Source organism: Balaenoptera acutorostrata, chromosome 8, assembly GCF_949987535.1.
Source record: "Balaenoptera acutorostrata chromosome 8, mBalAcu1.1, whole genome shotgun sequence".
Taxonomy (NCBI): domain Eukaryota; kingdom Metazoa; phylum Chordata; class Mammalia; order Artiodactyla; family Balaenopteridae; genus Balaenoptera; species Balaenoptera acutorostrata.
This window is the reverse complement of record NC_080071.1, coordinates 18,072,722-18,087,060: the sequence shown is the minus strand read 5'-3', so window position 1 is coordinate 18,087,060 and position 14,339 is coordinate 18,072,722. Positions and strand designations below refer to the sequence as shown.

At 34.9% G+C, this 14,339-nt stretch overlaps 1 protein-coding gene across 1 annotated transcript in view; it reads right to left on the bottom strand.

The window, feature by feature from the left end:
• Positions 1 to 13,590, bottom strand: part of LOC130708678 (zinc finger protein 665-like) — a 123,062-nt gene extending 109,472 nt beyond the window's left edge. The window contains exons 1-2 of the mRNA XM_057550928.1: positions 13,572 to 13,590; positions 13,356 to 13,473 (exon numbers count right to left, since the gene is read on the bottom strand). Coding sequence (XP_057406911.1) covers positions 13,356 to 13,473; positions 13,572 to 13,590 — 137 coding nt within the window. The remainder of the gene's footprint in view (positions 1 to 13,355; positions 13,474 to 13,571) is intronic.
• Between the last annotated feature and the right edge of the window lie 749 nt (positions 13,591 to 14,339).

The window sequence follows — 14,339 nt, the reverse complement described above, 5'->3', positions numbered from 1 at the left end:
TTGCTCTCGGGTGACCTATAGTTTGTATGTTTAATGAGATAATCTATATGAAATAATTTAATAAATAGCAAAGCCTTGAACAAATGCCCAAGATATTATTATTCTAATTATTCAAAATTGACCACAAACTTTAAAAAAATCATATTTGAATAAGCTTGGAGTCAGGCAGTAGATTATCAGAATTACAAGAGAACTAGTTAATATATAGCACTTGCATCTAGGCAACAGTAGAAAAAATGTTTGCATGATAACAGAGCTATATGGCCATTATTTGGAAACTGTTATGTGACTATTTTCCATGTACTTCTTAGCATATTTTTGAGATGGAAAATCCATGGAATGCTCCATTTTCCTTTTTGCATTAAGAAGCCTTGCATAAGAAACTCATTGTGCCAGAGTGATAATTTTGCATAGTTGATAGTTCCCATGAAATCATGAAACTACTTTCAACCCACACATCATTTGACCCTTCTCAGCTTTTACACACAATCCCAAAAGACAGAACTTGGATAAAATAAAGAAGTACCAGCCATGAAAAATTATTCTGGATTAAAGACAAAAACGAAGGAATTATTTTGAGTGCTATATAAATGTACTTTATAACATGCAAACCAAACCATGCACCATATTAGGGTGCATGGAACAGAGTGACAGAGTTAAGTAAGAAAATGAAATTCTGTGGATCCCCCAGTGCGATGAATCAGCTTAACTTTATTATTATTTTGTAAATGGTAGACATGCTAAGTTTTCTTTGAGCTTCTGTGTAAGTCAGTTTTCAATTTTATTAGCTGTATAGTATATAAAAAATTATGGTCTAGACTTCTTGGAGAAAAAATCTATTGTCTCCTTTGAAAATTTCTCATACTCATGATTTCAAATAGTATTTTTAAGCTTCAGATTATCGAATATTTATCCATAGGTCTGGCCATCCCAAGATTTCTAGATTTATACATTTAAACCTGCTCTAAACTTCCTGCTCAATGTCCCATATATTCCTTAAGCTTAACATATTTTGAACTGAATTGATTATCTCCTCTGCACCCTCACTGACCCATATACCAACCCCCAAATTTCTTCCTCTTTTTCTGATTTGGCAGCGCAGGAAAGCCTGAAACTTAGAAATTTTCCTTGACTCTGACTCAGTCTTACATCTCTTAATGAAAAGTTGTTGATTTTACCTCCTAAGTATCTCTTTCCTGCCCCACTCTCATCCATGTACTCAGTATCTCTCTCCCGGCTATTAAAATAGCCTCTGAATTGATCACCGGACACCATTCTCTTCCATATCAAATTAGTTTTTCAGATTATCATCAAAGTGATAATGCTAAAATGCAAATCTGGCTGTATAACACTTAAATTTTCTCAGTTGTTTCCTAATGCCTAGATTATAAATCTAAGCTCATTTTTTGCTGCTGAACTGCACATGTTTATCTCCCAATGTTAACAAACTCTCAGAAATGTGTTTGATAGAGAGTGTCAGTAGGACCAGGGGGGTCTATTCAAAATAATTTGTAGGGTGAGTTGATCTGAGGAGTGAAGTGAAAATCTAGGAAGAGACTCAAACATGCCACATTTATTGGCACATATTTATAAGCATTAAGTAGGTAATAGGTGCTGAGAACATAAAGACTGGTAAGACAGGGTCTTTGTCCTTGAGTTGTTGGTGGTCTCCTATGAGAGACATTTAAACTACAAATCTATTTTTTTTTTTAAGATTTATTTATTGATTGATTGCTTGCTTGCTATGTTGGGTCTTTGTTTCTGTGCTAGGGCTTTCTCTAGTTGCGGTGAGCGGGGGCCACTCTTCATCGTGGTGCGCGGGCCTCTCACTGTCGCGGCCTCTCTTGTTGCGGAGCACAGGCTCCAGATGCGCAGGCTCAGTAGTTGTGGCTCACGGGCCCAGTTGCTCCGCGGCATGTGGGATCTTCCCAGACCAGGGCTCGAACCCGTGTCCCCTGCATTGGCAGGCAGACTCTCAACCACTGCGCCACCAGGGAAGCCCTACAAATCTATTTTTGAACAGGTTAGGAGGTGGCACCTGGGCAGAATCTTGAAAGACAATGAATGAGGTGTTACTTTAAATAAGTAAAGAAGAAAGGGTTTTTAATCAGAAGAAACATTGCGTCAAAGGTACAGAGACTAACAAGATCATACTAGATTCTAAAAACTATAAAATATTTAGGCTACACAGTTAGGAGTGTTATACAGCAATACAGACAAGATATGCAGAGGCTGAAACATAAAGATCCTTGATTCTCATTGTGCAACGATTGAACTTTGTTATTCAGGTAGTGGGATGCTTTTAGTATACGTTTACTTTTCTGAGGTTGGGGTGCATAAATACAAAAAATTTAAAAAGTATATGTAAAGTACAAATTAACAACGCCATATTAACACCACTTTAAATGTATGATAAACAGGGGTGACTTGATTAGCTCTGCATTTAGAAAGAGCCTTCCAATCTAGGGACAAGATAAAAGAGAACTAAATCATGCAGAAAGCACACTGATTTGGAAGCTACTGCTATAATCCAAACAAGACATATAAAGAGCCTGATGGAATGGAGAAAAGAGCATGTATTTGGAGATATCTAAAAGTGGTAGAATTGATAATATTTGATATTTGATCAAGGAAGTTAAATGAATGGAAAATACATTCCATTCTAGTACAGCAGAACTAGAAAAATGAGAGAAAATTGATTTCTTTGCAATGGTGTAAACAGAACCATTCTAGGTAAATTGCACAAATGAAGGACCAAGACCAACTATACATTTATATGCTGTCATTAAATGTTTATTTGGGTGGATTAAATCCATTTAATGTGGTTAGGATGTAATAAAGTAGTTATCTCAGTCACGCGTGTACAAACAACAACAACAACAAAAACTAAAATGGAGATACAACATTCAGTTTTCAGAAATTTCAGTGTAAACAACACACTTTTTCTGATTTGAGGCACAAGGAGCTATACAATATATAAGTTGTTTATTTTTTCTGTATATGACTATAATAGTCCTTTGAAGTTGGGAAGCTGTATCCTAAGTTACGGATATTGGTTCTAAACACCCTTAGGTTTTCAATATTCACCACTACTCCTACCCCTGTCTATTATTTATGGACAGAAAATAGTCAATGAAGGAGAAACAATGTTAAAAAGATAGAACATAAAGGGAAAAAAATGCTATAAGTGACCTGAGAATCTACTCAGTCAAATTTGCTGAGCTAGATTTAAACCTTCAAACTAATTTTAAAAGGAGGCATTCTTCATTATTCTAACCTCAAATTCTGAATGTAATTAAGCTTAAAATTAAGCTTATACTCTGATTAAGTTTTAATGGAATAATTTCCAGATTTCTCTTTTCTAGGCCTGCATGTTTTTTTAACCTTAATTATTCTTCTGTTTAGAATTTTAATTGTGTAAATTTATGACTTGAGCAACTTTATTTCAACAAAAAAGCATGGTGTATTGGGTATCCAAGTTTTCTGTCCAATTTTTCTTTTATCTTTTATTACTAATATGTTTACTGTTAACTAGGGAGTTAAATATTCAGCTCTTCTTTGTTCTATGCTAAAAACAAAACTGGGGGAAAGTTAGATTGCAATTATTTTAAAGAGAAGCTGAGATCCCTAATGAAATCTAGAAGCTAGGAAAGTTGACTTGTGAGGGCCGTGGGTATGCGTGACAGCTGTACAGAATTAATCCAATGAGGAAATCTGAATCATGCTTCAAGGCAAAGGATGCCTGTGAACCAATCATTACATAAAGACGTTTTTGTTGCCCCATGCCTTTGGCTTCTTAGTGAGGTTATTCTTTTGGCAAATGATCTATCTTAATATTACACAAGGAAGCTTTGTGTGGGGCAGTGTATTATCAGAGTTCTCTTGTTCTATAATAATGTAAGGAAAAGAATGTGTGCAATACTAACCACTAGGGTCCAAAGTAAAAATCGTATTCCCTTGTTACATATATGTAAAAGTAATAGTGAGAAGCAACCACTTAAAACAAATACTAGAATTACAGAAACTCAACATCTTTGGAGGGTTATCTTCAAATGATGTCTTACAGCGCCAATAAGAACATCAATAATAGCTAATATGTGTTAAGTGCACTATATGTACCAGTCATTGTACTAAGTAATTTTTATGGATAATTTCACCTACTCCTCATAGCTACCGAAAAGATTGGTTTCGTTATTATTCACAGTTCCTAGATGAAAGAACTGAGGCTTTGATATGTTAACATTTTAACCACAGTCATACTTCCTCATCCAGAATTTCAACTCAACTCAAATGATTTAAGATATGATACTTCCAACCACCATCCAATATTTCCTTCCAATAATGATGTAAATTTTGGTTCCTCAAGTAATGCTTAATGTTATGTGGTAAAGAGTTTTGTTTACCATTACGTTAAGTTAGATCTAAGGCAAGCTGAAAGAAATTTTGATACATTATCTGCCTGTCTCATATTGTCAACATTTCTAAATTGTATTTGAATCATGGACTTTTTTTTTAGAGTCCATAGATCCGTGGGAAGTATATGGACGTGCCTTAGGGAACCAATGACCCTATAAAATTATATCTTAAATTTCCTGTGCATGCAGTTTGCTATATTTTTCTGGTAAGTGAGAACATTGATTGCTTCTTTAGAATTTTAAGCTGTATATGACCCTCCAAACATTTAGGAACCATTAGTCAGATATTTTGCACTCTGAAAGTAAAAGAAATCTAGAAGTAACACTTTAACAAGCAAAAGGTAGAAATGAAGTGATCTCTGACTTTTAATAGGAGCAATGACAGTCAGAAGTGTATAAAGGTTTAGATTAAATGTCACTAGGAAACGGTGATTTTTAAAATCATTTGTAAGAGTTAGAGTGTTACATCTATGTGATTTTGACTTGCTACACAGTATCAAGCCCAGTTAAAATGCTATTTTTCAAATTTATTTATGTCAAATATGAATGACTATTTCAAATTCTCTTAATATGAATCTATCAATTCTGTTCTAAAATTTGGCATATAGTCATCTGGATTAACTGTTTTTATTCTATTTAGCCATCATTTTCATTTAAAAATAAATGTATTTGTATGGTAAGTGTATTTTTTTTGTGTGTTTTTTTTTGTGCTTCACAAGCATAATTTTTTATTTGCTATGTGGAATAAACACTGGGGAAGGGAGACACAAAAGTTAGAGACACCAGTTAAGAGGGTGTTATATTACAAGGGTACAAAATAATAGGAAAGGGCAATTATAGAGGTAATTAGGAGAGAAAACCAATTCAGGAAATTGTGTTTCTTTCTAATTGATAGACTTCCAAGAATTTTTTTTTAGCATCTTTATTGGACTATAATTGCTTTACAATGTTGTGTTAGTTTCTACTGTATAACAAAGTGAACCAGCTATACATATACATATATCCCCATATCCCCTCTGTCTTGCATCTCCCTCCCACCCTCCATATCCCACCCCTCTAGGTGGTCACAAAGCACCGAGCTGATCTCCCTGTGCTTTGTGGCTGCTTCCCACTAGCTATCTGTTTTACATTTGGTAGTGTATATATGTCCATGCCACTCTCTCACTTCGTCCCAGCTTACCCGTCCCCCTCCCCATGTCCTCAAGTCCATTCTCTACGACTGCATCTTTATTTCTGTCCTGCCCGTAGGTTCTTCAGAACATTTTTTTTTTTTTTAGATTCCATATATATATATGTTAGCATATGGTATTTGTTTTTCTCTTTCTGACTTACTTCACTCTCTATGACAGACTCTAGGTCCATCCACCTCTCTACAAATAACTCAATTTCATTTATTTTTATGGCTGAGTAATATTCCATTGTATATATGTGCCACATCTTCTTTATCCATTCATCTGTCAACGGACACTTAAGTTGCTTTCATGTCCTGTCTATTGTAAATAGTGCTACAATGAACATTGTGGTACATGACTCTTTTTTAATTATGGTTTTCTCAGGGTATATACCCAGTAGTGGGATTGCTGGGTCATATGGTAGTTCTATTTTTAGTTTTTTAAGCAACCTCCATACTGTTCTCCATAGTGGCTGTATCAATTTACATTCCCACCAACAGTGTAAGAGTGTTCCCTTTCCTCCACACCCTCTCCAGCATTTATTGTTTCTAGATTTTTTGATGATGGCCCTTCTGACCGATGTGAGGTGGTACCTCATTGTAGTTTTGATTTGCATTTCTCTAATGATTAGTGATATTGAGCATCCTTTCATGTGTTTGTTGGCAATCTGTATATCTTCTTTGGAGGAATGTCTATTTAGGTCTTCTGCCCATTTTTGGATTGGGTTGTTTGTTTTTTTGATATTGAGCTGCATGAGTTGCTTGTATATTTTGGAGATTAATCCTTTGTCAGTTGCTTCATTTGCAAATATTTCCTCCCATTCTGAGGGTTGTCTTTTCATCTTGTTTATGCTTTCCTTGGCTGTGCAAAAGCTTTTAAGTTTTATTAGGTCCCATTTGTTTATTTTTGTTTTTATTTCCATTTCTCTAGGAGGTGGGTCAAAAAGGATTTTGCTGTGATTTATGTCATGGAGTGTTCTGCCTATATTTTCCTCTAAGAGTTTTGTAGTGTCTGGCCTTACATTGAGGTCTTTAATCCATTTTGAGTTTATTTTTGTATACGGTGTTAGGGAGTGTTTTAATTTCATTTTACAAGAAGCTGCTAGACTCTATTACATGGTGTTTGTATTATTTTACATTTCCCACAGAACTGCATGAGAGTTCCATTTACTCCACGTCCTCATCAACACTTGGTATTTTCAGTCTTTATAATTTTAGTTTTTCTTGTATGTTTGTAGTGGAATCTCACTGTGGTTTTAATATAAATTTCCCTGATTACTGATGATGTTGAGCATTGTTTCTTGTATTCATCATCCATTTGTATATAATCCTTTGTGAAGCTACTGTTCAAATCATTTCAACACTTTTAATTAGATTATTTACCTTTTTATGACTGATACATTTTATATTTTAGATACATGCTCTTTGACAATTTATATGTTGTGAATATTTTATTTTGCTCTGTGGCTTCCCTTTTCATTTATTTAATCATGTCTTTCTAAAAACATAATATTTTAATTTTGATGGTTCACAGTTTATGATTATTTTTCTTTTATAGTTCCTACTTTTTGTAGTCTATCTAAGAAATCATTGCCTAATCCAAGTTTGCAAAGATTTTCTACTGTTTTCTTCTATAACTTTTTTACTTGTGACTTAGTAATGTTTAGGTCTTTGTTCTTAAGATTAAATGTGTGTTGTGTGAATTAAATATTGAGATTCATATGCATATCCAGTTGCTCCAAGACTGTTGAAAAGACTGTACTTTCTTCATTGAATTGCCTTGTCCTTTTGTCAAAAGTGTTATAACTGTGAGTCTTTTTCTATAATCTATTCTGTTCCATTGACTAATATATCTATTCTAACAATAACACACTATCTTGATTACTATAGCATTGTCATATGTCTTCCAAAATTCTTTTTTTCTTTTATAAATTTATTTATTTATTTTTGGCTGTGTTGGGTCTTCGTTGCTGCACGTGGGCTTTCTCTACTTGCGGCAAGCGGGGGCTACTCTTTGTTGCAGTGTGCGGGCTTCTCATTGTCGTGGCTTCTCCTCTTGCAGAAAGCTGGTTCTAGGCATGTGGGCTTCAGTAGTTGTGGCACTCGGGCTCAGTAGTTGTGGCTTACAGGGTCAGTAGTTGTGGCGCACTGGCTTAGTTGCTCCGCGACATGTGGGATCTTCCCAGACTAGGGCTTGAACCCATGTCCCCTGCATTGGCAGGCAGATTCTTAACCACTGTGCCACCGGGGAAGTCCCCAAAATTCTTTTTTAAAACTGTTTTTGGTTATTCTAGGTTATTTGCATTTCTACATAAACTTTAAAATCAGCTTAATCAATTTTACAAAAAAAATCTTTTGGAATTTTAACTGTGATTGCATTGAATCTAGAGATCACTATCAGAAAGATTGATATCTTAACAGTATCAAGTCACCCTGTCCTTGAACTAATAATTTTTGCAACTGTTTAGGTCTTTAACCTCTTTCAACCTGAAAACTTTATATATATATATGTATTTTCTTTAGAGTTGTTTCTTTAGATCCTTCATTCAATTATAGAGAGCTCTTTCTAATTCTTTCCTTTTCAATATTTGTTTATCCCCAACTTTAAACTTGAAGGATCTCAAAGCACTCTACAACAACTGCAAAAAAGAAAAAAGTCTATGTCAGGGCAGGGAGGAATTGGTCTCTTCAAGATTACAAAACTAAAAGGTCATCTTCCACATCACACTCCTCCCCACCAGGTGAGCAAGATGGAAGCTCTACTCCAGGTGGATGCAGCCAAGATAAAGCTCCCTCTCACCCCAGCATTCAGTCCAGGGCTACGATTTCTCACAGGAGTGCCAGACCAACAGCATTTCTAACCACCCTACCAACCTTGATGAGGCAGAAACTCTATTCTAGACAAGAGCAGCAGAGAGGTCTCAGTCTCTGTTCATCTAGCCCCACTTGTAGGGTAGAAGCTCTACTCCAGGTGTGACAGGCTGAGAATACAGAACCCTCATTGTTATCACTACAGCTCACTCATAGGGCAATGGATCTCACGCTGGGAAAGGTAAGCTCAGAAGACCAGAGGCTACTACCTCCACCCAATGCCCCACTGATAGAGTAGGGTTTTCATTCTGAGAAAAACAGGCTGCTGTCCCCATGCCAATTCTGGAGCAACGATGCAGAGGAACTGTCCAGGGGAAGAGGCAGGATGCAAGAACAGAGAGTTCCATGACTCTCCCTAAGGGAACTGACTGTACTTGGAATAGAGTGTGAAGAAGTTCAAGCCTAAGAACAGTGTGTCAAAAACAAGGAAGGTTTTGGTGGAAAGCAATTAAGAGGAGGCTGGTAGATTTATGAAAGCAACAAGGAAAACAGTAGACCAGTTAGAAGTTTCACAGAGAAAGAGGTAAGAAGTGTCCTCATGGGAATGTTCATAGCAGCACTAGTTATAATAGACAAAAAAGGGAAACAACTCATGTCCAATAACTGATAAGTAAATGTGGTATATCCATACAATAGAATTTTATTTAACAATAAAGAGAATAAAGTACATGCTGCAACATTAATAAACCTTGAAAACTTTGTGCTAAGTAAAAGAAGTCAGTTACATAAGACCACATATTGTATAATTCCATTTATATGAAATGTCTAAAATAAGCAAATCTATAGAGACAGAAAGTAGATTAATGGTTGCTTTGGTCTGGGAAGGTTGGAGGTGGGGTGATGTGAAGTGACTACTAATGGGTGTGGGGTTTCTTTTCTTGCATGACTAATATGATATAAAATTGCTGTGATGATTGTTGTACAACTCTGAATATTGAATTGTGCAATGTTAAGTGGGTGAATTGTATATGAATTATATCTCAAAAAAATGCTTAAAAAACAAATTATAGTATAATAATAGAATTGGAGATTTTAGAAGGAAGGACAAAGTGGTTTAAAAATTTTGCTTATATTTGTGTGTTACGGAACGAATGTTTGCCCCCGCTCAATATATGTGCTAAAATATAATGCCCAATATGATAATATTTAGAGATGGGGCCTTTGAGAAGTAATTAGATAATGAGGGTGGAGGTCTCATGAAAGGGATTAGTGCTCTTAGAAAATGCCAGAGAACTAGCCCAACTGTGAGGGTAAAAGCTCACTCAGTGAGGATACAGGAAGTCAGCTGTCTGCATCCCAGAAGAGGGTTCTCACCAGAACCCAACAATGCTGGCAGAACTGTGAGAAATAAATTTCTGTTTTTGATAAGGAATATAGTTTATGGTATTTTGCTCTAGCAGCTGAGCTTTTAAAGAAAATTCTCTCCTAAATGATGCTAGTGAGAAGATAAGTTAACTCTAATAAAGCCAAAAAAAAAAAAAAAAAGGTGACCCATTTAAGAGAGAATTTGGATAGGTCATTTAGATTCAGTCTGTAGATTGGCCCTTAACCTAAAAAAGAAAAGAAGCTTACACATTTAGCCCCAGTTAACAGAGTACATGGTCAAAGTCTTATCTATTTTTAAAAATCATATTTGTCCTTAAAATCTCAGAATGATAGTTTGCACGTTGTTAATGGTGAAGGTAGGAGTAGATTCAGTGGCCAAATTAGGATTTAGAAGGCTTGCATATATTTTTCCATCAGCCAGGACTAAAGAATATTGAATAAACCTTATTTTTCTGAAAAGACATTTAACCTAAAAATTTTAATTAAAATTTAATACAAATTTTAATAATACTCTTTTTTTAATAGGAAACCTACTCAAATACTATCAAAATTTTCCTCTCATTTGTCATTCTTATAATATTTTCAGTTTGAATCATCATTCTTTTAAAATTTTATTCAAAAAAATATATAACAGACTTGTAACAGTTGACCTGCCCTCCCTGTGTTCTACCTAGTACAGTGTTAAAATATAGACGTATCTTTTATGAAGACATTAACCTCCTGATGCTATGCATTGTCTCACCCACCCTCATTGGCTCTCTGTTGTCATAGAGCAATAGTTTACAAACTGAAATTCATATAACACTGAGTTGCACAAGTGACCCATTTGAGTATTTAAAAAATATTAGACTTACATTTATTTTGCTTTGTAATCTCATTCTTTTTTATACCTTTATTATTTTTGAAATTTTATTGAAATATAGTTGATTTACAATGTGTTAATTTCTGTCCTACAGCAGAGTGATTCAGTTATACATATATATATATATATTCTTTATCATATTCTTTTCCATTATGGTGTATCATAGGATATTAAATATAGTTTCCTGTGCTATACAGTAGGAACTTGTTGTTTATCCATCCTATATATAATAGTTTGCATCTGCTAATCCCATACTCCCAGTCCTTCCCTCCCCCCACCCCGTCCCACCTTGGCAACCACTAGTCTGTTCTCTATGTCTGTGAGTCTGTTTCTGTTTCATAGAAAAGTTCGTTTGTGTTGTATTTTAGATTCCAGATATGTGGTATCATATGGTATTTGTCTTTCTCTTTCTGACTTTCTCACTTAGTATGATCATCTCTAGGTCCATGCATGTTGCTGCAAATGGTATTATTTCATTCTTATTTACTTTATTTATTTTCAATCTTTTTCCATTGGGTACATATACCACATCATCTTTATCCATTTATCTGTCGATGGACATTTAGGTTTGTTTCTATGTCTTGGCTATTGTAAATAGTGCTGCTATGAACATAGGGGGGCATGTATCTTTTCAAATTATAGTTTTGTCTGGGTATATGCCCAGGAGTGGGATTGCTGGATCATAGGGCAACTCTATTTTTAGTTTTTTGAACCTGAATACTGTTTTCCATAGTGGCTGCACCAATTTACATTCCCACCAACGGAGTATGTTCCCTTTTCTCCATACTCTCTCCATCATTTATTATTTGTAGACTTTTTAGTGATGGCCATTCTGACTGGTGTGAGGTGGTTTTGACTTGCATTTCTCTAATAATTAGCAATGATGAGCATTTTTTCATGTGCCTATTGGCCATCTGTATGTCTTCTTTGGAGAAATGTCTCTTTAGATCTTCTGCCCATTTTTTGATTGGATAGGTTTTTTTTGTTTGTTTGTTATTGAATTGTATGAGCTGTTTACATATTTTGGAAATTAAGCCCTTGTTGGTTGCATCATTTACTAATATTTTCTCCTGGTCCATAAGTTGTCTTTTCATTTTGTTTATGGTTTCCTTTGTTGTGCAAAATCTTATAAGTTTGGGTCCCATTTGTTTATTTTTGCTTTTATTTCTCTTGCCTTGGGACACTGACCTAAGAAAACATTGGTACGATTTATGTCAGAGATATTTTGCCTATGTTCTCTTTTAGGAGTTTTATGTTGTCATGTCTTATATTTAAGTTTTTAAGCCATTTTGAGTTTATTTTTGTGTATGGTGTGAGGGTGTGTTCTAACTTCACTGATTTGCATTTGGCTGTCCAACTTTTCCAATACCGCTTGCAATCTCATACTTTTAAATATCTGTTTACATATGTTTTATAATGTACATATTATATTGGAGGATACTAGAAATTAGTGGATGAGGAAGGGGAGCAGGGAGGGTTGTTAGATGTCCTGTATGGCACAGTCCCAATCAATGAAGATTTTTCCTGAGTTCTGTATCACTTTCAAAAGAATCACCGGATAGTAGCTGGGTGAAAAGACGACACTGAATTTCATTTCCCAAGTAAGTAAAAGGTCTTTTTCTTTTACGGTTTTGTTGTTGCTGAAGTTTTTCAGAAATGTAGCCCTATGCAAACTGAGGGAAAAGTTTTAAAACTTGACCATTTAGGAAAATTACATCACTTGTAACAACCATGTTAGTGGTATTTACGTTGCCAATTCAACACACCTGAATCAGCCTGCATTTATATGTGATTCTATCTTTAGTGATTCAGGTCCAAGCATCTGAATTCTTTATTATGTCTTCTAATGCACTCACGTCTGGGCATTTATGTCTTGAAATTTTCTTCTTTATATTAAAGTTGTTTTTTTGTAGTTAAGTATATGGATAAGTTATATTATCTATAAATTTTATTTTTAAATAGTGAAGTGAAGATTATATCTTTATACTATTTCATATATATGCATATGTGTGTGCATATACTACTCATATATAATAAATATATATTTTTTATAAAAATGGGTCTTTGGGGCAGACAGAGTTGAGATCACCACTCTATGGGCTGATAACCATGTAATGTGTGGGCTTCATTGCCTCCCATCAGTTTGCCATTCCTACATCAGCCTTTGCAACTTCTCTACTCTATATGTTCTGCTTTCACCACACCATACTGGCTGATCATGATTTCCAAATGCGCCATGGATTGTGGTGCCTATCCTTATTCCTTTCCTCCATCTCCTTTTTCTGAAAAATTTATACTCCGTTTTATAATACTCTGCTCAATCGGAACACCCTTAGCCAGAGTTTATTTCACTCATTCCTGAACTACTATATAATTCTGCCCTTATCTCCAAAACAACATTCCTATTTCTATCTTCCCAGTTAAACTGTAAACTTCTAAAGGGCAGGGGTGATGTTTCTTTTTCATTCCTCGAGGGCAAGGATTGTGTTGTATTCATTTCTATCAGCACTTGGTTGCCTAAAAGAATGTTTTTGATTATTCACTAATCAATATAATTTTCTTTCTCAATGAGCTAAATAACAAATATAAACAGCTTAATGCATGACGTTGATTTGAATTTTTGCATTTTCAGCCCCCTCACACACACACCAAGAATTACATGTTTATGGACACACAGCCCTAACCTCCATTTGAGCCCTGGTGGCCTTACCTGCCAGTCTTCCTCCAGCACCTGCCACCACTGTCATATTTTTGCACATATTCTCTCATGGCTCCAGCCATTGTCCCAAAGTAATGCCAATTTCTCATCAATTCTTCCTCTTTACATCCTGAAGCAGAATGAAAAAACAGTCAAAACATTCGGAAAAATACTCTCTCTTTGACAGCGTGTTTTCTCCAGCGATTTTGATTCCTGTGATTGAATTACCAGTCTTCCATCCAGGCATTCTTAACACCCAAGTTAGTTACTTCCCAAATCAACTGTTGGGTCACTTCTTCCCATAATACCAAAGTCGGCAAACAGCCTTTGAACTTGAGAAACATCTCATGTATGCAAAGCCACGCACTGTAATTAATGGGGGTAAATAAAATGGAGGTTTTTCACAAATACGCTTTTCATTAACAAATAAGTTGTGAAAGGCAATAGAAATTGTTTTAATTTAGCATCTTTATTTTAAAAAGATATTACATAAGGGTTTACAATTATTATAAAACAGAAGTTTACTGAATTTAAATTTATGTAATAAATAAATGTGCTTACAAAATTCAAACGGTAGCTAAAAAATTCAGTCAGAATAGAAGCAAAACTGATTACTATATAAAGAGCGAGCCAATGTTATACAATAAGTGATGGTTTACTTGTTTACTGATTATCTTAGTGTAACCCAAAAGTACTACTAGTTTGGTTTCAGTAAATAAAGGTATGGACTATAGAGGGTCCTGTATTAAAATTAGAAGACAGTTTTATAAGAACAGCATACTAAATCTTGAATATGATCTTTGAAAATATTTCTATAGCTAAAATTCTATGAGTCTTTACCAGCTATGTTTCTGCCAATAGAAATACGATCTATGGTTTAGAAGAGATGTGTCCTTGTGAACTTCCCTGTAAATTTCCTTTAACAGTATTCTCTGTTCTTACTAGTAAAATAAGAGATTATACTTTTGTAATAAAATTTCACTCTAAAGATTAAAT